Here is a 25710-nt window from a genome sequence, read left to right as displayed (position 1 = left end):
TACAATTTCAGGAAAGAACACTTGAGAGTAGTCTCAAAATGCCTTTGAGCAAGAATAAACTGATTTTACTACTTGGAATGATCTGCATGGAACAAGGTAAATCTGCAACTCTTTCTCTCCCCAAAGGTAAGTGTCAAGTGAACTCTATAACTACCTTTGTCTGAGGATAACCTTTGCTGGCAATGGGCATCACAATTCTACTTCATATTCCTTTGGGAGAATAGGAGAAACAAATATATTTTGGAGATCATATTGCTTTCCATGTATTTATTTTGGCCTTCTCTCCTGTAATCTGCATATGAAACTGGATACAATATTGATGGAATACAACTTGGACAAGTTGCATTGATCCGGAGAAAACTGGGGTTGTTCCCTTATTTGGACACATTATACAATCCATCCCCTTTCATGGAGCAAATCATGGAGCAAGTCTAGAAATCAACATAAATTTGGAAGCATTTGTAGTCTTTTGGAAAATTATCTTACTGGGAAATGTGAAGCAAGTTCATGAGAGTGTATTATAAATGGTCTTTTTTTCTCAAGAAACATAGGCTGAGAACAATTTTTGGCAAGCTTGCATAGTCAGATTTGTGCCAGCCCTGAGAATCAGCATGTTTTCTGTCTTTGCTTCAGTGAATTTGGGAAATAGTAAATTGTGTGTGTAAGGCAAATGTGATTTATTCAATTGAAACAGAAAATAAGCTTTTGAGCCAATGTCATACCCGCACTGGGCTAAGAATCAAAAAGCTTAGTGTTACAGCCATGCTTTCCCATTAAGTTGCTGTGTATCTCTTTGGTTCTTCATTTTTCTCATCTGTGATGTGGGGGTAATAGTCCTTGATTCACAGGCACAAAATAGGGATTAAATAACTCACTTGGAAAAGCTTCATATATTTTACTATATTAATCTAAATAGTTTAGCTCTCAAGTATTTGCTCTCATGAAAAACCATTTGTTCATCCATCCAACTTTCCTAAACATCTATGTATGCTAGGAATTGTACTAAACCTTGGAAATACAGAGATGAATAAAATTAAGGCTTTTTTCTCTTCAAGTAGTTTGTAGTCCAATGAGGGAGACAAACATTTCACTGTCACAATACTGCATGGCAGAAACTGCAAAAGGGGAGAAGAAAGAATATCACACAGTACAGAGGAGAGACACTTAACACAGTTTGAGGAAATTAAGGAAGTCTTCTCAGTTGAGGTGACCTCTGAGCTGAAGAATAAGGAGTAGAGGATTCAGCGAGGTAAAGAAGTGGAGCAATTACAATGCAGGGCTTTCTGGGCCCTCCCAGAAAACACACCAAAAAGAATGATCTGCAATAACAAAAGATATGTCATCCTTGAATTACCAGGCAGCCATAATCATCTTTAATCTAGCCCATCTTCCAGCTGAGGAGTCAAAAACCCACTGTGGATAAATAAGTAAAGGGAACCTTTTTAAGGGTAAAGTCTTGTCTGCAAAGAGGAAACAGTTCTTTCTTCCATTACTCAACCCCACACTTGTGTGTGAATCAGGACACTGTCTTCTCTCCACTCCACTCTCCTTGAACAACCTACCACTTTTCTGCCTTCAAAGAGAACTAGACCCAATATCCTGGGGCTGAGCAGTGGAAAAGATGAACACTTAGAATTACAGTCTAAGGTAGACTATGACATCCATACAACCAATTAACTGAGCAACTTCCATACATCAGGAACTGTGCTAAATGGTGTAGATACAGGTATTTCTAAGATTAATTTCCTATCTCTGAGGAGCCCACAGTCTAGCTGGGTTAAAAGACATAGAAATAACCATAAATGGCATATGGTAAATGCCATGGAAATACAGAGTGCTAGGAGGGGCCTCTCAGGGGCCAGATTGCTCAGACCCAAAAGGGGCTACATTCCTGCTGACCCAGTGGAGATGTACCTCTGAGGCCCTGAATCTTCAGATCAGAAAAGGTCTCTTCATGGTAGGCCTGTTCCACGTGACAAAAGCTGAACAATACCATGTACTGCGATCACAGTAAATCCCACACTTAGCTTAAATCCATTTTGTAATCTTCCTTCATGTTCCACGTTATACAGTTTTTGTGTGCTCAGAAAAGTTTCCTGTACTCCTCAGTCCTAAATTTTTGTCTTTCCTTTTTCCCAGCTCCCACCTGTGGGCGGAGTCTGGTGAAGGCACAGCCTTGGAGTTACTTTAACCTTCTCAGTCGCATTGTTGGGGGAAGCCAAGTGGAAAAGGGCTCTTACCCCTGGCAGGTAACGCTCAGAACATTTTCTAGTGGTGGACTAGGAACTGCCTCAGGACTGGATCTCTCAGAAACACACGCTGCTCCTCGGCCCATTGCATTCTGCCTTGCTCATTGCCACAGAGCTCATGAGTGTGCAAGGATCCAAGTCCCTTATGATGTGCATCAGCGGAGTCCCAGGAAAGGTGTGCTTAGAACCAGGGAAGGTCCCATGCACTACTGGCTTGCTCCAACAACTGGAAATGCCAACCTAAACTTTCAGCCTCTAAGACAAAAATCTCACCTCAAGAAGCTGAAAATTTCCCGAATTTTACAATTTTAAAAACAATTTTCTGATGAAATAAATATATTTTAAAAACATTTATTTTGTGATAAAGATGACCGGGAAAGTCAAGGGTGTCATACCCACAGGTCTACTTTATGTTTGGGGTGTACGTTCTGTACCTACACCATAAGATCCCTCAGGGAAGAGTCGAGAGCCCTGCCTACTTAGTAGCTAATGTGCTAAAAATGCTGTCTTAATCTAATTCCTGATTCTCCTGTGGCGTAGAAAAGACTTAGTGTTTGTTTTTCAGAATATGCTCAGTAAAATTTTGGGGGAAACCCAGGGCATTAACTTGCTCCCATTTAAGCTCTTTGCACTTTAGTTGTCTCTGAAACGAAGAGAGAAGCATATCTGTGGTGGGACCATCATCTCTCCACAGTGGGTGATTACAGCTGCTCACTGCGTTGCAAACAGGTAGGGGAGGTCTAGCTCATGGACGAATGTCCAATTACCCTTCTTCTCCCCTGAACTCAGCAGCAATAACTCTATTAAAACATGAAACTGTATGATGTATGCTTGAATGGGAGAACATCTTAATTGCATAACACCATTAGGGCTCAGTGACCCTGTCAGGGGTAACCAACTTGGTAGATAGCATACATTCTTTGCAGAAGTAGAATGCTTTGTTTACTTAAATATGACTGGCAGTTATAAAGAGTTATAGCCAGGTGAGAAAAAAAGTATCACAGTGGTATATTTGTGAAAGTTTCTTTTGGTTTTTTTAAATTTCAGTGAATAAAGTCATCCAGTTCATTATGTATTTAAGAAATGGATGGAAGAAAGTAAAGGAAGGCTGGTAAAACATGAGGAAAGCTCCCATGTCTTCTTTCCTGTTGATCCTGCTGCTCTGAACTTCAATCTAACAGCTGCCATCCGTTATCTGCTTTCTCGCCTGCTCCAAATTTTCCGTTGCTGTCACTGCTCTTGGTACTTACTAGGCTGCAATCAAGATCATGTCTCCTGAGGGGCGGAAGATGGCGGCGTGAGTAGAGCAGCGGAAATCTCCTTCCAAAACAACATATATCTATGAAAATATAACAAAGACAACCCTTCCTAGAATAAAGACCAGAGGACACAGGACAATATCCAGACCACATCCGCACCTGAGAGAACCCAGCGCCTCGCGAAGGGGGTAAGATACAAGCCCCGGCCCCGCGGGAGCCGAGCGCCCCTCCCCCCAGCTCCCGGCGGGAGAAGAGCAGGCAGAGCAGGAGGGAGACGGGGCCCAGGACAGCCGAGCACCCAGCCCCAGCCATCCGGGCCCGAGTGCAGGGCGCTCGATACTAGGAAAACAGGGCAGCAAGAACAGTGAGCAGGCACTGGAGGCTGGGCGACAGAGGACATAAGAAAAGCGCGAGACCATTATTTTTTTTTTGCTTTTTTGCTGCTTTGTTTTGGCGAGCGCTTTTTGGAAGTCTTAAAGGGACAGGGACCCCAATACTAGGGAAACAGGGCAGAAAGACCGGTGAGCAGAGGCCTGAGGCTGGCACCGGAGAATAAAGAAAAACGAACGACCACCTTTTTTTTTTTTAATTAAAAAATTTTTTTTTTTTTTAAATTAAAAAAATTTTTTTCTTGTTTTTTTTTGTGGTCGTTGTTTTGTTTTGGTGGGTGCTTTTTGGAAGTCTTAAAGGGGCAGGGTGGGTCACTTAATCCAGAGGTAGGGAATCCGGGATCTCTGGGCACCCTAACCCCTGGGCTGCAGGGAGCAGGGAGGCCCCTTACGGAGATAAATAGCCTCCCAGCAGCTCCTGCTCCAACGCGACTCCACCATTTTGGAGTAGCTGCCCGAGCCAGGCCACGCCCACAGCAACAGCGGAGATTAACTCCATAGCAGCCGGGCAGGAAGCAGAAGCCCTGTCTGCGCACAGCTGCGCAGCACAAGCCACTAGAGGCCGCTGCTCTCCCAGGAGAGGAGGGCCACAAACCAACAAGAAAGGAAGTCCTTCCAGCCGTCACTCGTCCCAGTTCTGCAGACTATTCCTATCACCATGAAAAGGCAAAGCTACAGGCAGACAAAGATCACAGAGACAACACCAGAGAAGGAGACAGACCTAACCAGTCTTCCTGAAAAAGAATTCAAAATAAGAATCATAAACATGCTGACAGAGATGCAGAGAAATACGCAAGAAAAATGGGATGAAGTCCGGAAAGAGATCACAGATGCCAGAAAGGAGATCGCAGACATGAAACAAACTCTGGAAGGGTTTATAAGCAGAATGGATAGAATGCAAGAGGCCATTGATGGAATTGAAATCAGAGAACAGGAACGCATAGAAGCTGACATAGAGAGAGACAAAAGGATCTCCAGGAATGAAACAATATTAAGAGAACTGTGTGACCAATCTAAAAGGAACAATATCCGTATTATAGGGGTCCCAGAAGAAGAAGAGAGAGGCTAAGAGATGGAAAGTATCTTAGAAGAAATAATTGCTGAAAACTTCCCCACACTGGGGGAGGAAGTAATCGAACAGACCACGGAAATACACAGAACCCCCAACAGAAAGGATCCAAGAAGGGCAACACCAAGACACATAATAATTAAAATGGCAAAGATCAAGGACAAGGAAAGAGTGTTAAAGGCAGCTAGAGAGAAAAAGGTCACCTATAAAGGGAAACCCATCAGGCTAACGTCAGATTTCTCAACAGAAACCCTACAGGCCAGAAGAGAATGGCATGATATATTTAATACAATGAAACAGAAGGGCCTTGAACCAAGGATACTGTATCCAGCACGACTATCATTCAAATATGACGGTGGGATTAAACAATTCCCAGACAAACAAAAGCTGAGGGAATTTGCTTTCCACAAACCACCTCTACAGAACATCTTACATGGACTGCTCTAGATGGGAGCACTCCTAGAAGGAGCACAGCACAAAACACCCAACATATGAAGAATCGAGGAGGAGGAACAAGAAGGGAGAGAAGAAAAGAATCGCCAGACAGTGTATATAACAGCTCAATAAGCGAGCTAAGTTAGGCAGTAAGATACTAAAGAGGCTAACCTTGAACCTTTGGTAACCACGAATTTAAAGCCTGCAATGGCAATAAGTACATATCTTTCAATAGTCACCCTAAATGTTAATGGGTTGAATGTACCAATCAAAAGACACAGAGTAACAGAATGGATAAAAAAGCAAGACCCATCTATATGCTGCTTACAAGAAACTCACCTCAAACCCAAAGACATGTACAGACTAAAAGTCAAGGGATGGAAAAACATATTTCAAGCAAACAACAGTGAGAAGAAAGCAGGGGTTGCAGTACTAATATCAGACAAAATAGACTTCAAAACAAAGAAAGTAACAAGAGATAAAGAAGGACACTACATAATGATAAAGGGCTCAGTCAAACAAGAGGATATAACCATTCTAAATATATATGCACCCAACACAGGAGCACCAGCATATGTGAAACAAATACTAACAGAACTAAAGGGGGAAATAGACTGCAATGCATTCATTCTAGGAGACTTCAACACACCACTCACCCCAAAGGATAGATCCACTGGGCAGAAAATAAGTAAGGACACGGAAGCACTGAACAACACAGTAGAGCAGATGGACCTAATAGACATCTATAGAACTCTACATCCAAAAGCAGCGGGATATACATTCTTCTCAAGTGCACATGGAACATTCTCCAGAATAGACCACATACTAGGCCACAAAAAGAGCCTCAGAAAATTCCAAAAGATTGAAATCCTACCAACCAACTTTTCAGACCACAAAGGCATAAAACTAGAAATAAACTGTACAAAGAAAGCAAAGAGGCTCACAAACACATGGAGGCTTAACAACACGCTCCTAAATAATCAATGGATCAATGACCAAATCAAAATGGAGATCCAGCAATATATGGAAACAAATGACAACAACAACAACACTAAGCCCCAACTTCTGTGGGACACAGCAAAAGCAGTCTTAAGAGGAAAGTATATAGCAATCCAAGCATATTTAAAAAAGGAAGAGCAATCCCAAATGAATGGTCTAATGTCACAATTATCGAAATTGGAAAAAGAAGAACAGATGAGGCCTAAGGTCAGCAGAAGGAGGGACATAATAAAGATCAGAGAAGAAATAAATAAAATTGAGAAGAATAAAACAATAGCAAAAATCAATGAAACCAAGAGCTGGTTCTTCGAGAAAATAAACAAAATAGATAAGCCTCTAGCCAGACTTATTAAGAAGAAAAGAGAGTCAACACAAATCAACAGTATCAGAAACGAGAAAGGAAAAATCACGACGGACCCCACGGAAATGCAAAGAATTATTGGAGAATACTATGAAAACCTATATGCTAACAAGCTGGGAAACCTAGGAGAAATGGACAACTTCCTAGAAAAATATAACCTTCCAAGATTGACCCAGGAAGAAACATAAAATCTAAACAGACCAATTACCAGCAACGAAATTGAAGAGGTAATCAAAAAACTACCAAAGAACAAAACCCCCGGGCCAGATGGATTTACCTCGGAATTTTATCAGACATACAGGGAAGACATAATACCCATTCTCTTTAAAGTTTTCCAAAAAATAGAGGAGGAGGGGATACTCCCAAACTCATTCTATGAAGCTAACATCACCCTAATACCAAAACAAGGCAAAGACCCCACCAAAAAAGAAAACTACAGACCAATATCCCTGATGAACGTAGATGCAAAAATACTCAACAAAATATTAGCAAACCGAATTCAAAAATACATCAAAAGGATCATACACCATGACCAAGTGGGATTCATTCTAGGGATGCAAGGATGGTACAACATTCGAAAGTCCATCAACATCATCCACCACATCAACAAAAAGAAAGACAAAAACCACATGATCATCTCCATAGATGCTGAAAAAGCATTTGACAAAGTTCAACATCCATTCATGTTAAAAACCCTCAGCAAAATGGGAATAGAGGGCAAGTACCTCAACATAATAAAGGCCATCTATGATAAACCCACAGCCAACATTATATTGAACAGCGAGAAGCTGAAAGCATTTCCTCTGAGATCGGGAACTAGACAGGGATGCCCACTCTCCCCACTGTTATTTAACATAGTACTGGAGGTCCTAGCCACGGCAATCAGAAAAAACAAAAAAATACAAGGAATCCAGATTGGCAAAGAAGAAGTCAAACTGTCACTATTTGCAGATGACATGATACTGTACATAAAAAACCCTAAAGACTCCACCCCAGAACTACTAGAACTGATATCGGAATACAGCAAAGTTGCAGGATACAAAATCAACACACAGAAATCTGTGGCTTTCCTATATACCAACAATGAACCAACAGAAAGAGAAATCAGGAAAACAACTCCATTCACAATTGCATCAAAAAAAATAAAATACCTAGGAATAAACCTAACCAAAGAAGTGAAAGACTTATACTCTGAAAACTACAAGTCACTCTTAAGAGAAATTAAAGGGGACACTAACAGATGGAAACTCATCCCATGCTCGTGGCTAGGAAGAATTAATATCGTCAAAATGGCCATCCTGCCCAAAGCAATATACAGATTTGATGCAATCCCTATGAAACTACCAGCAACATTCTTCAATGAACTGGAACAAATAATTCAAAAATTCATATGGAAACACCAAAGACCCCGAATAGCCAAAGCAATCCTGAGAAAGAAGAATAAAGTAGGGGGGATCTCACTCTCCAACTTCAAGCTCTACTATAAAGCCATAGTAATCAAGACAATTTGGTACTGGCACAAGAGCAGAGCCACAGACCAATGGAACAGACTAGAGAATCCAGACATTAACCCAGACATATATGGTCAATTAATATTTGATAAAGGAGCCATGGACATACAATGGCCAAATGACAGTCTCTTCAACAGGTGGTGCTGGCAAAACTGGACAGCTACATGTAGGAGAATGAAACTGGACCATTGTCTAACCCCATATACAAAAGTAAACTCAAAATGGATCAAAGACCTGAATGTAAGCCATGAAACCATTAAACTCTTGGAAGAAAACATAGGCACAAACCTCTTAGACATAAACATGAGTGACCTCTTCTTGAACATATCTCCCTGGGCAAGGAAAACAACAGCAAAAATGAGTAAGTGGGACTATATTAAGCTGAAAAGCTTCTGTACAGCAAAAGACACCATCAATAGAACAAGAAGGATCCCTACAGTATGGGAGAATATATTTGAAAATGACACATCCGATAAAGGCTTGACATCCAGAATATATAAGGAGCTCTCACGCCTCAACAAACAAAAAACAAATAACCCAATTAAAAAATGGGCAGAGGAACTGAACAGACAGTTCTCCAAAAAAGAAATACAGATGGCCAACAGACACATGAAAAGATGCTCCACATCGCTAATTATCAGAGAAATGCAAATTAAAACTACAATGAGGTATCACCTCACACCAGTAAGGATGGCTGCCATCCAAAAGACAAACAACAACAAATGTTGGCGAGGCTGTGGAGAAAGGGGAACCCTCCTACACTGCTGGTGGGAATGTAAGTTAGTTCAACCATTGTGGAAAGCAGTATGGAGGTACATCAAAATGCTCAAAACAGACTTACCATTTGACCCAGGAATTCCACTCCTAGGAATTTACCCTAAGAACGCAGCAATCAAGTTTGAGAAAGACAGATGCACCCCTATGTTTATTGCAGCACTATTTACAATAGCCAAGAATTGGAAGCAACCTAAATGTCCATCAATAGATGAATGGATAAAGAAGATGTGGTACATATACACAATGGAATACTACTCAGCCATAAGAAAAGGGCAAATCCAATCATTTGCAGCAACATGGATGGAGCTGGAGGGTATTATGCTCAGTGAAACAAGCCAAGTGGAGAAAGAGAAATACCAAATGATTTCACTTATCTGTGGAATATAAGAACAAAGGAAAAACTGAAGGAACAAAACAGCAGCAGAATCACAGAACTCAAGAATGGACTAACAGGTACCAAAGGGAAAGGGACTGGGGAGGATGGGTGGGTAGGGAGGGATAAGGGGGGGAGAAGTAGGGGGGTATTAAGATTAACATGCATTGGGGGGGTAGGAGAAAAGGGAGGGCTGTACAACACAGAGAAGGCAAGTAGTGATTCTACAACATTTTGCTATGCTGATGGACAGTGACTGTAAAGGGGTTTATAGGGGAGACCTGGTATAGGGGAGAGCCTAGTAAACATAATATTCGTCATGTAAGTGTAGATTAGTGATAGCAAAAAAAAAAAAAAAAAAAAAGGCAGTTCCTGTGTGGTAACCTCCAACGAGTTCTACACAAGGGTATAAAGGGCATATAAAAGTGTAGGCAAAGGGTCTGTTTGTGTTTATACAGAGGATCAAAGCCTAATTGGGCTACCCCGAAAATGAACTAAGATACGATATGAAAAAGAACTTCCAACATCTGCACTCTCTGGAAGACTCATGCCAGAAGATGATCATCAAAAAACCCCAACAAAGATCCATGCACTGCTACAGCTGTAGATGCACTCATCCCACCAGTTCCTGGACTTGCCATGGGAATGAGGAAGGAGGTATCGAAGCTGGCCTGTGCATACAGTAAAACAACAAAATTGGACTGGATCTATACTGTTGGAACTCAACCAAGAATTTGGAGAAGTGCAAATTGTAGCGCTCCAAAGTCTTACAACTACAAACTATTTACTGTTAAAAGAACATATGGCATGTGAACAGTCCCCAGGAATGGGTTGTTTTAATTTGTCTGATTTCTCTCAGACTGTTCAAGTTCAGTTGGACAATATCCACCATATCATAGATAAGTTTTCACAAATGCCTAAGGTGCCTAACTGGTTTTCTTGGTTTCACTGGAGATGGCTGGTAATTACAGGTATGCTTTGGTTATGTAACTATACTCCTATTATGTTAATGTGTGTGTGCAATTTAAGTAGTAGCTTAAAACCTATACATGCTGAAGTTACTCTACAAGAAGATATGTCAAAGAAATAATCAATCTTCCCATGTTTTCTTCCGCCTGCTACTTCTATAGCTTTTCTTCTTCCCTCCTAATTACAACCCTTAAATAGAATTTGTGCCTCATATCAAATTTACCGAGTATCATAATTCTTCCAAGTGGTAAAGATACCTCAAGACAAATGCTGGGCATAGAAGCCACAGGGCATAAATATGCAAAGAAGTAAAAAGCTAACTTTTTCAAACAATAAGGCTTCTCTCTCACTTACCAACTTCACATTTCCCTGTATGGCCCCGGAAGATGACTGGTTAGCCAGAGACGGGTAAGATTCCTCAAGGGAGGAACAACCTAAGACAGGCACAGTCGCAGTGGGGCCATCAGGTGAGAAATTGGGGATCAACAGAGGTGAGGCTTAGAACCTCACCCCCCCGTTCTGAGAGAAATCTTCTGCATATGTGGATGTTTTATTGCCCTGGTCTAGCTTGGATTAACACATAGTCTACAGGCACACACCTGATCATCTACATGTGCTCTCTTACAACACTAAACTATGTTTTCTACCTTTATCTTGTATCTACCTACCACTTCAGCATTTTATTAAAAATAATAATAATAAAGAGAGAAATGTGGTATCCACATATAAATCAAGTATAAAAACCAAATGAGTATTCATATTTGAACTGCCTGTTTAGAGTTCATAATGCATGAGCAAAACCGAAAGTTTCTGTGATGACTGCCCTTGTACTGTTCACTATGTAACTTATTCATTATGTAAGAATTTGTTCTACATGTAAAAACTTGTTTGTTATGCCTCAGAAGATTGGAGACTGACAAAAATTAGGCTTGGGGTGGATTAATGATTGTGCATTGAGCATTGACTCCCCTATACAGAATTTTATTGTCGTTAACAACCATTTGATCAATAAATATGAGAGATGCCCTCACAAAAAAAAAAAAAAAAAAAAAAAGATCATGTCTCCTGTTTGCCCCCTTTCATTTCAAGTCTGTAAATGTCTCCTGGATATTTACTTGGTGCTGGACACTGGTGGGTACCAAAGATGCAAAGATGAGTAAAACACACTCCTGTACCCAGCGAGTTGACAGTCCTTAAAGAAGAGTCAACTAATAATTTCACTGCAATGTAGCAGGTGGTTAGGCTAGAGAGATGCTGTGTACTAGGTTAAGTACCTAATACAACTAAGAGTTGGGGAAGTGTATCAAGAGAAAATTATGCCTTTCCAATTTTACATAAAATTATCACTTCTGGGAATGAAGGGTCTCAAATGACGGCAAGCGCAAAGCTCTCAATTCACCTCAAGGCAACCTACCAAGTTCCTTTTGGACAACCTTGCTGCAGGATGAAGGGGAATACAGTGGTTTTTTCCCATGTCATTCTGAGTCCCTAAATTACAAACATAAAGGAGGAAAGGAGGAGACCCCTCCTCCTATTGTCATAATCAGTCCCAAAGCCCTGAGAGTTGCATACTCCCTGGGATATTAGAGTTGGGGTGCTAATATGTCTTTCATAAGATACATCAGGCTTTAGATCTCTGACATTAAGGCAGCATATGTAGTGTACTTTAATCAGTTAATTTAATAATCACAAATCATTACTGAATGATCTCATTGATATTCAGGCCAGGCCAACCACGTAGGCAGCTGAATAAAGTCACTATAGCTCTGACTAGACCCCTGAATTACCCCTATATACATCTTTAGACATTTTACAAATAATACTGCAAAGTATCCAGTTTGTCTTGTCACCTGTTCCATTTGAGGCCACTCTTTACTAGTCCTTCGCTCAAACTGGGGACTCTGCATTTTGTTGGTAATGTAGGAATCATTCTTGCTTTCTTTGTTCAACTACCTCACACCCCACATTATCCCACATGTCATTTTGAAGAGGCCAGAGGCCTTTTTGGTGCTAGGCAGAGATACCACAACTCCTGTCAACCAGCACAACTGTCCTCAGAGGCTCAGTGAAATCTATCCACTTTACTGCTGCTTCTCCATAGAAATCCTGCATCGGTTCTGAATGTTACTGCTGGAGAACATGACTTGAGCCGCACAGAGCCGGGGGAACAAGTCCTCACCACGGACACCATCATCATACACCCATATTTCTCCACCAAGAAGCCAATGGACTATGATATCGCTCTTTTGAAGATGGCTGGCACCTTTCATTTCGGTAAACACTTGTGGCTCACTCTGAATTGTCTATCCCCTGTTCTCCACTGCTTCTGTTCCCTAGCGTGTTCCCAATAGTGCATTCTATAGCATATGCCCAACAGTTCTGGGTCATAGCCTTCAAGATAGGGATTTTGGGTGGAGTGTCCTTTACCTGAGACCTTTTTGCTTGTGGTGTCAGATATAAGATTGTGTGGAATCAGAAGAGGATTTTCCTTTATCTGACAAGTGTCCCCTGGAGGTGCTAGGCAGAGCTGTCACAACTCATAAGGTCTTTGGGGAGCCCCCTGAATGCTCATTGGTGAGTGGTTTATAGCGCCTCCTCCTCCATTGGTGAGACAAGCCCTGCTTGGCTGTTTCCTCCAGGCCAGTCTGTGGGGCCCGTATGTCTTCCAGAGCCTGGGGAACAATTTGAAGCTGGGTTCATTTGTACAACTGCAGGCTGGGGCCGCTTGGCTGAAGGTGAGAACTTTTATGCTCCTCTTAATCAGATGTCGAACTTTCTGGTGGGGAGTCAGAAAACAGAATTTTTAATCTAATGTTTAAAACAATTGTGTAAACATTAAAAAAAATAGAGAATATCACATTGTACTTAGAAATTCAGGTCTTTCCAAAAGACACAGCCCAGAAAGGGTGAAAGGTGCCCTGCTGGGGCCGTCCTCTCTGTTTCCCAGACGGCATGCTCCCGCAAGTCCTGCAGCAAGTGAACCTACCCATTTTGACCCAGGAGGAATGTCTGGCAGCTCTGTTAACACTGAAGAAACCCATCAGTGGACGGACCTTTCTCTGCACAGGCTTCCCCGATGGAGGGAGAGACGCCTGTCAGGTAGGTGGACTGTGCCAGGCAGGGCTTCCCTCAGCTTTGTCTTCGCACGAGGGGCTGAAAGAAGGCCGGAGTAGAAGGTGGGACTCAAGAGAAGGGGCAAGTGACAGGAGAGATCAAGCCAAAATAGAGGGATTGTTGACACAACCTGTTTTTACTAGGGAGTATGAATTCAGAGGAGGTCTTCTGAAATACCAAAATTTTCCAAAAGACCAAATAACGCAGGAAATGCTAAGAATGAGCCCAGGGTTCTCCATCCCTGAAGAATGACTGGCTCTTTCCCACTGAGAGGTTTCCAGTTTGTGGATAATGGGAACTTTATTTGCCCTCTATTCTTCTGCTGACCAAGACACCAGAGGTCAGTTTTACTACCGGGCAGGACTTCTCCAGGTCTGCAGGATGGGGCAGGAGGAGGAAGCAAGTCTGATATTTGCTGGGAGCCCAGGAAGGGGAAGAAGGAGGCAAACTGACAGGCTCCAGGGATATTTGAGGGTGGACTGTGCTTGGCTGTGCTCCCAGGGCTCCCGTGTCCAACTTTATTAGAAGTGCAGAAATGTCACTGGCCCCCACTTTGCCTCTTTGTGGGGGGAAAGAGGGAGCACTTTGGGGGCACGGATGCTGCCAGTGCTGGTAACAGAGGCTTTTCCCCCCACAGGGAGATTCAGGAGGTTCTCTCATGTGCCGGAATAAGAAAGGGGCTTGGACTCTGGCCGGTGTGACCTCCTGGGGTTTGGGCTGTGGTAGAGGCTGGAGAAACAATGTGCAGAAAGATGATCAAGGATCCCCTGGGATCTTCACAAATCTTAGTAAAGTGCTTCCTTGGATCCATGAACATATCCAAACTGGTAATGAAGCCAGTGCGTAAGGTTGAGGAACAAGGGCATGAATGGCATCTAGGCAGGTCAGGACAACTGGGCAGGCAGGTCCTGCTTCTGCTCTTACTGTAGGAAATAAGGATTGTGATATTTAATCTAAAGCAAGAGTCAAATATGGGGTGTGGTACAGCATACACATATTCAGTGAAACCTGGATCCATACATCCTAGACTTCGTTAGATTTGCCTGCACTTGAAACCATCCCAGCTGGCGGTATGTTCTCACACTTACTTCTCACCTGTGCTGGTAAGATTCAGCAGGCTACAGCATGGGTGTTAGTATCAATCAGGGAAAATTTTGCCCCTTATCAGACAATGTCTGTAGAAATTCTTGGTTGTCACAACTGGGGGAGAGAGGTGCCACTGGCATCTAGTAGGTAGGGGCCGTGGGTACTTCTAAGCACCCTGCAGTGCATAGGACAGCCCCTGCCACTAAGAATGATCCAGCCCAAAATGTTGGTGATGCTGTGGTGGAGGAGGCCTGGCACAGATCCAGGTGCCCCAAGTCTCAAAGGGCCAGAGTCTACATATACCCTTCTACTAGACTGACCAGCGAGTTCATTGAAACTTCCTTTCTGCCTCCAATCCAATTTAATTGTTTCTTAACTGGTGGCTTCCAGCTCAATGGGTTTTCTATTCTTTGCCAAAGAAGTTAATTCAAATGAGCTCAGTAACAGCTCGGGTTTGTTCTCAAGAATATGGGCTCAAGAGTATGCGCAGGGGCTGTCCTGTGCACTGCAGGTTGCTTAGAAGTACCCATGGCCCCTACCCACTAGATGCCAGTGGCACCCCTCTCCCCCAGTTGTGACAACCAAGAATTTCTCCAGACATTGTCTCCTGAGGGGCAAGGTATCCTAGCCCTCAGTTCAGGTCAGAGCTATCCCAGCAACTCTCTTGTGGTTGGAGGCAAGTTATTTCCAACTCCAGTCTCCCTTTTCTCATGAAAAATGACAGGGGTAGGCTAGACGACCTCTTCTTGCTTTGTGTGACCTCCAAGCTAATTATGTCCAGTTTCTTAATCAGTCCACTTAATAAAGAGAGCGATACGGCCTTGAAACACTGAGGATGCTTTCTTGCTTTGCCAAGGCATCCCTTTACTTCTTTCCACAGATTAGATTTTCATTAGCTGCATATGACTTAAAAATCTCTGCAGTTTTGAACCAGGGAGATGCTAACTTCTTGAAATACTGTTTACAAACCTTGAATCCCACAAATATCTTTCTTTTTCTTTCTCAGGGAAGCAAAGAAACAGCTCCAGAGGTATGTGTTTCTCACAGCCTGCTCTGCCAGGGGCAAGAAATAATATCTAGCATTTCTAAATATCAGTTCCCTTTCTCAGCAAGTGTTCCCCTGCTAGAGCTCTCCTCACCCACGACATATATATCCACCACTTGGGACAGCCATGGTCATTCCCTGTCAGTCAGGGCCTCCCTTGCACCCAGAGCCACAGGTGCCATCCCACCCCACTTCTTGTCAATCCAGAGCTGCCTCTCAATTCAGCAAACATTGGCTAAACTCTAGCTCTGAATCTGAGGCTCGCGGGGGGAAGGTGAGGCAGCAGATCCTGACAGTGTCCTTCCTGATCCAGGGGACTTACCTCAGCGCTGCACTGCAAATCTGCAGAGAGCTCACTGTGTGTGTTTGGGCAAAGTCCCTCCTAGCTCCGGAACTCAGTTTCCTTCTTCCATAAAGAAAAGAGTTTGAATTAGATGGTCGCTATGGTGTCTTTAGCTCCAATCTCTGGTGGTTCCATGTATCTATGGAACAGTCACAAAGAGCAGTGTGGAGAAGGAGCACCCTGAGAATGCAGAGGAGTGTGTGGCTGCTTCTAGCTGGGGGGGAGAAAGCAAAGGGAGCACAGACATCTTTTAAGCTGAACCCTAAGGACCAAGGATGAGTAGGATTTTCTCAGGTGAAAATGAGATTCAAGTGAAGAAACAGAGCCAAGCTCAAGGAATTATCCTTCTCAAAGGATGGCTACTGAAGGCTGGAGAGGAAAAATGTAGGGTTGACAGGGACCAGTAAGTCAGTCAAGCAGCTGAAGTGTAGGATGTGTGATGGGGCTTTATGAGGGAGACTAGAAAGATAACTTGAGCTGGAAACTTTGAGTGCCAATCAGAAAAGGTGATTTATCAGGTAAGTAGATTAGAGTTATATTTCAGTGGATAAGGATAGCACACAGGAGATAAATTGGAGGGGGGAATACTCCAAGGCATATTTATGAGATTGTGCATTAATTCTAGAGACAAGAAGTGAAGGCCTGACCTAGGGCAAAGCCAGAGAATGATAAGGAGGGATTAGAATCAAGAAGGCTTAGAGCATGGCAGCCACGGAGATGAAGCTGGTGAGGGAGAGGGAGAATGCCAGGGTGGAGCCAAGGCTTAGGGCGAGAGAGGCCAAGAAAGAGGCGTATCAGAGGGATCGAACCAGAAGCGGATCGACAAATTAGGTCCTAAGTCGAGAAATGCAGCAATAATCGTGCACGCGGAGGGTGTGACTGGGACTGGTACAGAACGCGGTTATGGGGTCAGAGACAGAAGAATGAAGGAGAAGAAATCAGAGTCTCGAGGTTAAGCAGGATCTAAAAGGAACAAAAAAGAATAAGGCGTTACAGCACCCAAGGCAGGGAAAGATTTCGTGAAGAAAGGAAGGGCGCATGAAGGAGAACCAGGCGGTCCCAGTGTCTGTACAGGTGCTGGAAGGAGAGGCTGCTGTGGCTCGCCACCCCTGATCCCTGGGCTGCCCCCCCCTAGCCCCATGCAGTGAGCAGGATGGTGGAATCGGCGGGTCTGAGGGGCAGCTGCACTTCCCAGAAAGCCCCTACGCCTCTTATAAGAGCCAGCAGTGAGTAGCCCCTCTGCCACCCCCCTGACTCCCAGCTCCAGGCTGACTGCACAGAGGTAACATCCTCTCGATGCATCTGCCTGCAGACTGTGTGTCTGGACCCTGCTGGTGCCAGAGAAAATGCACCTGTTACTCAGCCTTTCCCACTTGGATGCAGAGTCCTGTCACCACAGTTACCTGGCGATGTACTCTTCAGAAGACAGGCTCATTGGTGAGTGGCTGTGCACACTGACAAACGACACCAGCGCCAGGAGGGCTTCCGGGGGCTGGTTACGGGGTGTCTGGCACAGGAGCATCTGTTAACACTACACTTCCTGTCTCCGATTTTGAGACTCAGGGGACTCCACCCAGCACCCTGGAAAGGAATTAAATCGGAGCCTGTGTGATGGTTGTAAGGCCACAGCGCATTCCATTTGCTGCCTCTGCTGCTCATGGAACCAGGTTTCCTAGACTCATTTGCCAGCCCTGGAGCCCTTCAGGAATACAATCTAGACATATCTCAGAATCCTGCTTTCCTAGGCAGGAAGAGGAGCTTGACCTGCCTCATCCTGCTGAGAAGGAAAATACCAATGGGAGACAAAGGTTAATTACATAAGAAACTGAAGTGGAGTAGCCTTTCTGTGGTTCTTAACAGGAAGTGATTTTGCCCCCCTGGGGACATCTGACAATTTCTTAGAAGCATTTTTGGTTGCCATAATGGGGAAGTGTTACCAGCATCCAGAGAATTGAGACCGGGGATGCTGCAAAGCACCCTACAATATGCAGGACAGCCTGAACACACAGAACATTCCAGGTCACAGTGTCGGCAGTGCCAAGGTCTGGGAAAGCCTGGTGTAGACAATTCTGCCCTATATCGTGACAAGTTCAGTTCTCTTGATGTCTTGAAAACGGTGCTGTTTTCTAGGCATCGAATAAAGAATCTCTGTTCCATTGCAGGGAAGTTCTGTGGAGAAAGCGTCGCTTCATCAGTTCTTATCGGCTCCAGGTCTGTCAGGCTGCAGTTCGTCTCTGATGCCACAGATTATGCAGCCGGGTTTAATCTTACCTACAAAGCTCTTAAACCAAACTACCTTCCTGGTAAAAACCTTTTTTTTGTCACACACTTTTCAGGCCGTTTGGAAGTTGAGGCCCCATAGGAATTAAGTGAGGGACTGGGAGCTCCCTCCCAGGGCCTGCGTGCTCCAGCGGGGAGAGGGGCGCAAGGCCAGTGAGGCGCGGGGTGCAGGCGGTCCTTCTTCCTTCCCGCTAACTTGTGGTTATTATGCACCCAAGTGCGTGGAGGGGCCTCGGGAGGCCTGGAAAATCAGGGTGTGAACTACTTCCTTCTTGTTGGCTCTGCCTGAGGATTCCGCACATGGCCATTTGGTGGCGACGGGGCAGAGCAGAGCAGATTCCTCCTCGCGTGGGTGATGCCACTGTTTGACCCTTTTCCCTCGTGTTTCAGATGCAGGCTGCAGGTCATTAACTGTCCTTTTTAAAGAAGGCCTCATACAGAGTCTGCACTATCCTGAAAACTACAGCGACCTGGCTGCCTGCAGCTGGGTTTTTCAAGCCCCCAGACGTTACCTGATTAAGGTACTGACTCTGCTTACCCTTACTTTGCTACGGTAACTCCACAGAATAGCTGACATAAAAACCATGAGGCAGAGGTTTTGATATGATTTATTCATTGCTGTATCCCCGGTACCTGGCACATCAGACTCTTGATAAAATATTTGAACAATAGACCAGCAGACGTCTACTTTCCCCGTAACTACCCACACTTACCACTAGATGGCAGTTGCACACTTCACTTTTCATTGAAGTGCCGCCTTAATCTGTATCTGGTAACTTGTTTCATCAGTCTCCAGTCCCTTCTAGAAACAAGAGATCCTACCTCGTTAATTAAATACTTTGTAAGTGGTGGCTAGTAAAAGTCAAAGACAATTAAGACCCAAATCATCAGGTCTTCCATGGAGGGGACAGACCAAGCACGGAGGAACCAGCGTAGTCATAGGTGTACTGGAAAGGCAGGTAGAAGGCACCGTGGAGGTCAAAGTATGGAGCGCTTTGAATGTCAGGATACAGAGTTAGTTCAGCTTTTGATTAAAGTGTTTGTGGCCATTTGTGTGTTTGCTTGTTCATTAAACACTAGTGGGCCATCTGCAGAGATGTTACTACACAGTGGAAAGTAAGGCTCCAGTCAGAGCGAGGTTGGAACTACGAATTCATTTAAAAGTCTTTTTCTTAAAATAATAATTGAAAACAAGAAAGTAGATGGAGGAGAGGAAGCATAGTGGAAAACAAAGGGAGAGGAACAATATATATTTATATATACATTTAAGAGGCAAAAAGAGACTTGAGACCCAGCAGGAGAGTCAAATCGGTGTATTACAACAGTCCAGAGAATGGAGCTTTCATTTAAAACACAAAACAAGCACACAAAAAGATGTGGCCTATAGTTTGGATATACTGCATGAAATTAGAGCTTACAGAGAAGGAAGACCAAGCATGTCCCCAATAAAAAAGTGGAATGACTGGGTTGACAGTTGAGCAATGAGAGAGGAGGTGGCAGTGGTGGTGTTTGAAATATCTAGTTAGGTCAGACATTGGAAGCAGAAACAAGATCAGAAGGGTTTTACCGATGAATGGGAAAGGAAGACTGAGAAGATGTAAGCACAGATCTTCTCTTTGTAAGTTTCTGAAATCCAATTAAGAGTCAAGGCAAGAATTTCAGGAGGGAGCAGAATTAAGGTGGATTTGGTATTAGGGATGGAGGATAAAATTTAAGGATGAGCACATTTCGGGAAGGAGGGAAAACGACAAAATTTAGTTGAACACTGAACGTGTCAGAGCTAGAAGTGATACAAACCATCTCCTCAATGTGTGCCAAGTGCTGTGCGTCCGTGATGTGATGTCCTCACACCCTGCCAGTGTCAGCATCATTTTGCAGGACACCTCTGAGATAGGAATTTGGAAATTAGTATTACAAGTCATAACCGTACATACCATTAGACTCAGAGAGAAAAGGGTCTATTTTCAGAAAGTGTCCTAGTATAATAAGCATTTAAGAAATGCTTGAATGAATCCTGTTTCTGAATGTTTCTTTCTCCCCATGCCTAGGTTCTGCATTAATGATCGTTTGCCTTCACTTCTGTCCTATCCATGGAGTCCTCTGTGTCTTTTGCCAAGTGCTCATGCTCCACCCCTGGGTTTAAAACCTACACCCCTGCCTCATCAGCCCGGTCTCCCACTGCTTCTCTCTTCAAACACAGTGGGCCAGTGCTGTCAACTCACTCAGACTGTTCTTTGCTCCTCCTGGGGTGGGGGTGGGGGGCTCTAGGGAGCTCAAATATTTGCACGTTTTCCACCATTACATTCAGCCTGTATTTGGTAGCTTTGATGTCTCAGAAGGTTTGGGAGCCTGTCCTGTAGCATCTTTTCCTAAGTAATTTAACCCACTCGTGAAAGTGCCTTTAACTTTCTCATCTAAGGGCAAGTTGGGAAAGTTGAACAGCCAAATTTCTCTGCTTAATCAAAGATCAGGTAATTTGTTATTTACCCTGGATCTAATGTGGAGCCTTTTCAGCTTTCCTTTCAGAATCTGGAAATAGAAGAAAGTGGTGGAGACTGCACTTCCAACTATGTGGCAGTGCACAGGGATGTGGAAAGAAAGAAGGAAATAGGTGTGTGTTACCCTGGAGCCTCAGTTTCCCTGGTTTGCATTTAGATCTGGTCCTCTGGGGGAATCCTTTTTGGGAATAAAAAGGACCTGGCTCCAGTTTCCCTCATTGCCCTGCACCACTTCTATTCCTCCCTATGCTCTCACCCCCCCCACTTCACTGCTCCTACATCAGGGGTAGGAAGAGTAAGAGGGGGAATCCAAGAACCCTTTGAACAGAAAATGTGGGAGGCCTACTGTGAACTAGGGGTGAGAAGGGAAAAGTGCCATTGAAATAAGCCCTGTGGCCAGAACCAATTCCTAGTGGGAATATTTGGGAGATAAACAGAATCAAAATGGTGATGGGGTTAAGTGCATAATTAAAGGAAGGAAACTGCCTTTGTATTTTGAAAATGAATCTGACATCCACCAGAAAAGCTTATTTTTCAACAGTTACCTAAAAACAACTTTTTCCTTCTATCCATGCCACGTCTGTTCTCTGGGCGCTTGACCGTGTCTTGCGGGACTGGGCTTGCACCAGCTCGGCTGTGCGGCTTTGCTGCCCCCGCACCTGTGCTGAGCTCCTCTGGTGTGATGTTCATCAGCTTCCAGTCGGACGAAAATGTGACCTTCAGAGGCTTTCAGGCTACAGTCTCCTTTATTCCTGAGACAGGTAAGAAGATAGAGGCACCAAGTCCTCGGGTCCCAATTCTCATCCTCATAACATGGTAATAAAGGGCAGCCTGTAAGCCCACAAAGTTGCTTCTCATTATTTGATGTCACTGTTCTAGAGAGTTGTTCACAAACACTCAGTGAATGCTGAGCCACTACTCACAGGGCAAATACAGGGTTGGGTCCTCGGAGCCTCTGGTTTTATGTGTATCTCTGTTTAATGTCACATTGTTTAATATGAATTGTTGATTCATAACATTAAACTCACAGTTAGTACCACTGTAACTCCTGCCTGAACAAAGCTTCCCTTATCACACGTTTTCTCCGAAAGTCACAACACAGCCTCCTTGCACTTAGCAACACTAGATGGCACTTCAGCACTTGGTTTAGGAAAATCACCAACCAAAAAGCATAACACCAAAAAAAAAAGAGGCACAAAACAGACCATGGAAAAGACAAAAGAGCAGTGTTGCCTCATTAGGCCGCAGCCAGGAATACGTGCATCAGGAGACTTAAAATTTTCATGAAAAGCACCATGAGGATTGGTTTTGAGTTACAAATAAATGTCAGTGTGTAGGTGAATTCAAAAGTATGGAATCCACAAAGAATGAGGATCAGCTCTATGTCTGCATCTCGGCCTGCCCTTACTAGATGTGAGATCTAAGAGTCATCTAAGACTTGTTTTCTTCACCCTTACAATGGGAGGTTAATTCATGCCTTGTAAGAATGGAGTGAGGATTAAATGGGTATGATACGCTTGGTCACAAGTGAGTATGTGACTCATAACAGAAGCTCAGAAATGTGAAATATCTTCACCAATCCCCAGTTCCTAGACACTTGAACTGCACAGCTTCCTTTCAAGCCCCGACACCCACCATCCTCTGTCCAAATCCCATAAAGCTAGTTAGGGGTTTTTCAGATTGTTCATTCTTATTAGGTGGAAAGCAGTTGCTTCTGGCAAAGACAGGTTATATAGTTAAAGTACTTCACTTTTCAGTTAAAACATCCATAGCCCAGCTGACTGAGATACCCCAGAATTCTAATAATAATAATTTCTGATAAGACCAAAACACTGGCCTTGTGTGATCTGAACAACTGTATTGTGCTGACACCCAGATGTAAACATCTCCGGATCAGAGGATGAGCCTATGTTTCTGGAGACATGGAGCACCATCTGAAGAACCCAGGGCTTCTGGTAAGCTGTTTGGGGGAATGTGACCAAGAGGTATACACAGGTGTATCAGCCAGGGTTCAAACAGAGCACCCCAAAAAGGCAGGCCAGAGTCCTAACCACTAGTACCCCAGAATGTGTACTTATTTGGAGATAGCATCTTCACAGAATTAAAAATCAAGTTAAAATTAGGTCATCAGTGTGGGTCCTGATCCAATATGGCTGGTGCCCTATAAAAGGGGAAATTTGGATGCAGAGAGAGACACACATACAGAAGGAGAACGTCTTATGAATGTGAAAGCAGAGATTGGGGTAATGCATCATCTATAAGCCAAGGAATGCCAAAGACGGCCAGCACACTGCCAGAAGGGGAGAGGCATGGTGCAGATGCCCCTCACTACCCTGAGAAAGAATCAACACTACCAATACCTTCATCTTAGACTTCTAGCCTCCAGCACTGTGACACAATAAAGATATGTTCTTCTAAGCCACACAGTCAATGATATATCTTCTGTTACAGCAGGCTGAACAAGCTAACATACAGGAATTGGCTTGCATGATGGTGGGGACTAAGCAAGTAAACCCCCAGGGCAGGCAATCAGAGAGCAGGAAGATCACAGGACCCTGGAATTCCACAGCCAGGGGCTGAAGCTACTCCCCATAGACAGACTTTCTTCCTTCTCTGGGGGAAACCTCAGCGCTGCTTGAAGGTCTTTTCAACTAATTAAGTCAGGCCCACGCAGCTCACCCAGGATGAGCTTCCTTACCTGAAGTCATCTGATTGGGGACCTTTATTACTTCTGCAAAATCCCTTCACAGTAACAGTTAGATTAATGTTTGATCGAATAGCTGGGGGCTGGAGCCTAGATAAGTTGACACATTAAAAAGCCACCCACCAGGACTGTATGGGCCGTGGTCACTGTCCCTTTTGCTCAAAGCAACACTGAAGTATTTCCAGTCATAAAATCAAAATCCCCATCTCATGTGATTCATTTGGTGGGAATGGCTAAATAGTGTGCCAGACTGTGGTCTGACTCACAAGGTCCAGCCACTGACAAAGTGAGTATGCCACTGTGTTTTAATGTCAATGAGCACTGGGAGGTACTGGCATTTCCCTCTTCCTTGTTTCCCCTGTGACATCCATGGCACACACGTGCCATGCGGCACCTGCACCATGAGGAAAATGTGAGGGAGCAGGTAGAGGGTGGAGGTAGGGAAACTTTTATAGTTAGCCATTTTGATTGTCAAGAGAAAAATTAAGCACATTATTTTTAATTAAAAAGTATTTTTTTAGTTTTACCGGTTATCTGACACATAGAATGCAGAAGGGATGGTAACAGTCTGAGTCTTTCTGTTCTATCTGCAGTGGCCCCTTCCATCGGCCACCATGGTGGTACATTTGGCAAAGCCATTTTTCTCTCCCTAAACCAAGTACAATATTTTCTAAGGAGTCTCATTACAGCACTTGGCAAGATTTATTCATCATTTTATGCCAGGACCCACCACAGTGCCCAAAACACAGTAGGTGTCAATTAGATATTTGGTAAATAAAATAAAATGACCCATGAATAACTTTTGATATAAAACCTCAATAAGAGGGACCTTCCTGTTTTCTCTCTCTGAACTCACATCTATTTTAAGGACTTCTTCTTTTTATACAAAAACATGTAAAAACTTAAAAAGGACAATAAAGTTTAATATGTGTCCTGTCTTAAATATCACAGCTACCCTGGGTTGCTTAAGTCATTCAATAAACAATTTTGTCCTTTACTCTTTATTTTGAAATTTTACAAATCTATAAAATAGGTGAAAAACGTATACCATGAAGACCTGTTGATCCTTCACTTATATTAATCAGTTGTTGGTATCCTTCATCTTGGCTTAATACTCATTTGATGTCTTCTCTGTAGGAATCTCGATAACAGAGCCCAGGGCGTGGGGAGGAGGGATCAAAGAGGAACAGAATATAGTACCTATCTTCCAGGAATGCATATCCTAATGATTAACATTATGTGTATGAATTAGGTATACAAATAAAGAGTAGATACTCTATGACTTCATTTACATAAAACTAAGATAATTCAAAACTAATACATAGTGTTAGATGTCAAGACAGTACCCTTTGGGGAGGTAGTGACTGGAATGGCTTCTGGTGGGTCTTCTGGGATTCTGCAAATCTGTTTCTTGATCTGGGTTCTGGTTATACTTTTTGAAAATACATTCAAGCTACTTTATTACTTGAGTATTTTTCTGTGTGTATGTTATACTTCAATAAAATTCACAACAAAAGAAAAAAGTGTACCGAAAACCATAATACAAAAAAAGGTTGAAATAACTTCTGGATGAGGTGATTAGGAAGCTTGTGTTTGATCTGGGCCCATAGGATAAGTAGGATGTCACCATTATTCTCTACACTTTGGGAAATCCTTGGAGGGTTTTGGTTAGGGGAGTAACATAATCAAAGCAGCACTTTTTGGTGGTAAATTTGGGAGTGTGAGGATGGAGAAAGAGTCAACGCAGGAAGCACAGTCCAGGTGAATAGTATTGAGACAGGGACCATGGATGTAGTCAGAGTAGGGTGAGGGCCTCTGGAGGGGGCAGGGCGGAATATTTGCAGTCAGAGCAATGTAACTACATGCAAGGAAACCCCCCTGCTAAAACTCTATGTTTAACATTGAGCTCTAAAATCATTCTTCAGTGAAATCAGTTAATGTTCCCCAGATAAAGAAGAGTAGCACACGTTTTATTATGCGAAACTTTTGTAACCATGTGGAAGAGTCACTTTAGCATACTAAAAGGCCCAGGCCTATGTGCTGTCTTTCCTCCTTCGGATCTGACGAGGTGATTCTGCAAACTGAGCAACTAACTTAGCATGCAGACCCAGCTGTAGACGGCATAGTAAAGGGCAGGAAGAATTCCATCTTGAAGATAAGATTGTATTTTAACACCCAGGAAGCTCAAGAGGCAAGATTCTTTAGCAAGTAGACAATACCTCAGCCCACCTTGGGGGCTGGGCAGGCAG

At 43.5% G+C, this 25710-nt stretch overlaps 1 protein-coding gene across 2 annotated transcripts; it reads left to right on the top strand.

Annotated features, from left to right (window-relative positions):
* On the top strand, positions 1–24009 carry OVCH2 (ovochymase 2). Of its 2 annotated transcripts, none has more exons than XM_057507315.1 (15): positions 1–126; positions 2140–2249; positions 2887–2978; positions 12493–12665; positions 13031–13126; positions 13339–13490; positions 14143–14332; positions 15598–15621; positions 17115–17205; positions 17292–17416; positions 18142–18282; positions 18650–18780; positions 20774–20870; positions 21387–21518; positions 22634–24009. In XM_057507315.1, exons 1-15 carry the CDS (start codon positions 39–41, stop codon positions 22693–22695), a joined length of 1704 nt encoding a protein of 567 aa, XP_057363298.1. In that variant the 5' UTR covers positions 1–38; the 3' UTR covers positions 22696–24009. The 2 variants fall into 2 exon arrangements, with proteins under 2 accessions (XP_057363298.1, XP_057363297.1); XM_057507314.1 differs by having other exon boundaries at positions 21387–21539.
* The last annotated feature ends 1701 nt before the right edge of the window (positions 24010–25710 follow it).

Source organism: Manis pentadactyla, chromosome 9 (genome assembly GCF_030020395.1).
Source record: "Manis pentadactyla isolate mManPen7 chromosome 9, mManPen7.hap1, whole genome shotgun sequence".
NCBI lineage: Eukaryota > Metazoa > Chordata > Mammalia > Pholidota > Manidae > Manis > Manis pentadactyla.
This window is presented reverse-complemented; position numbering and strand designations above follow the sequence as displayed.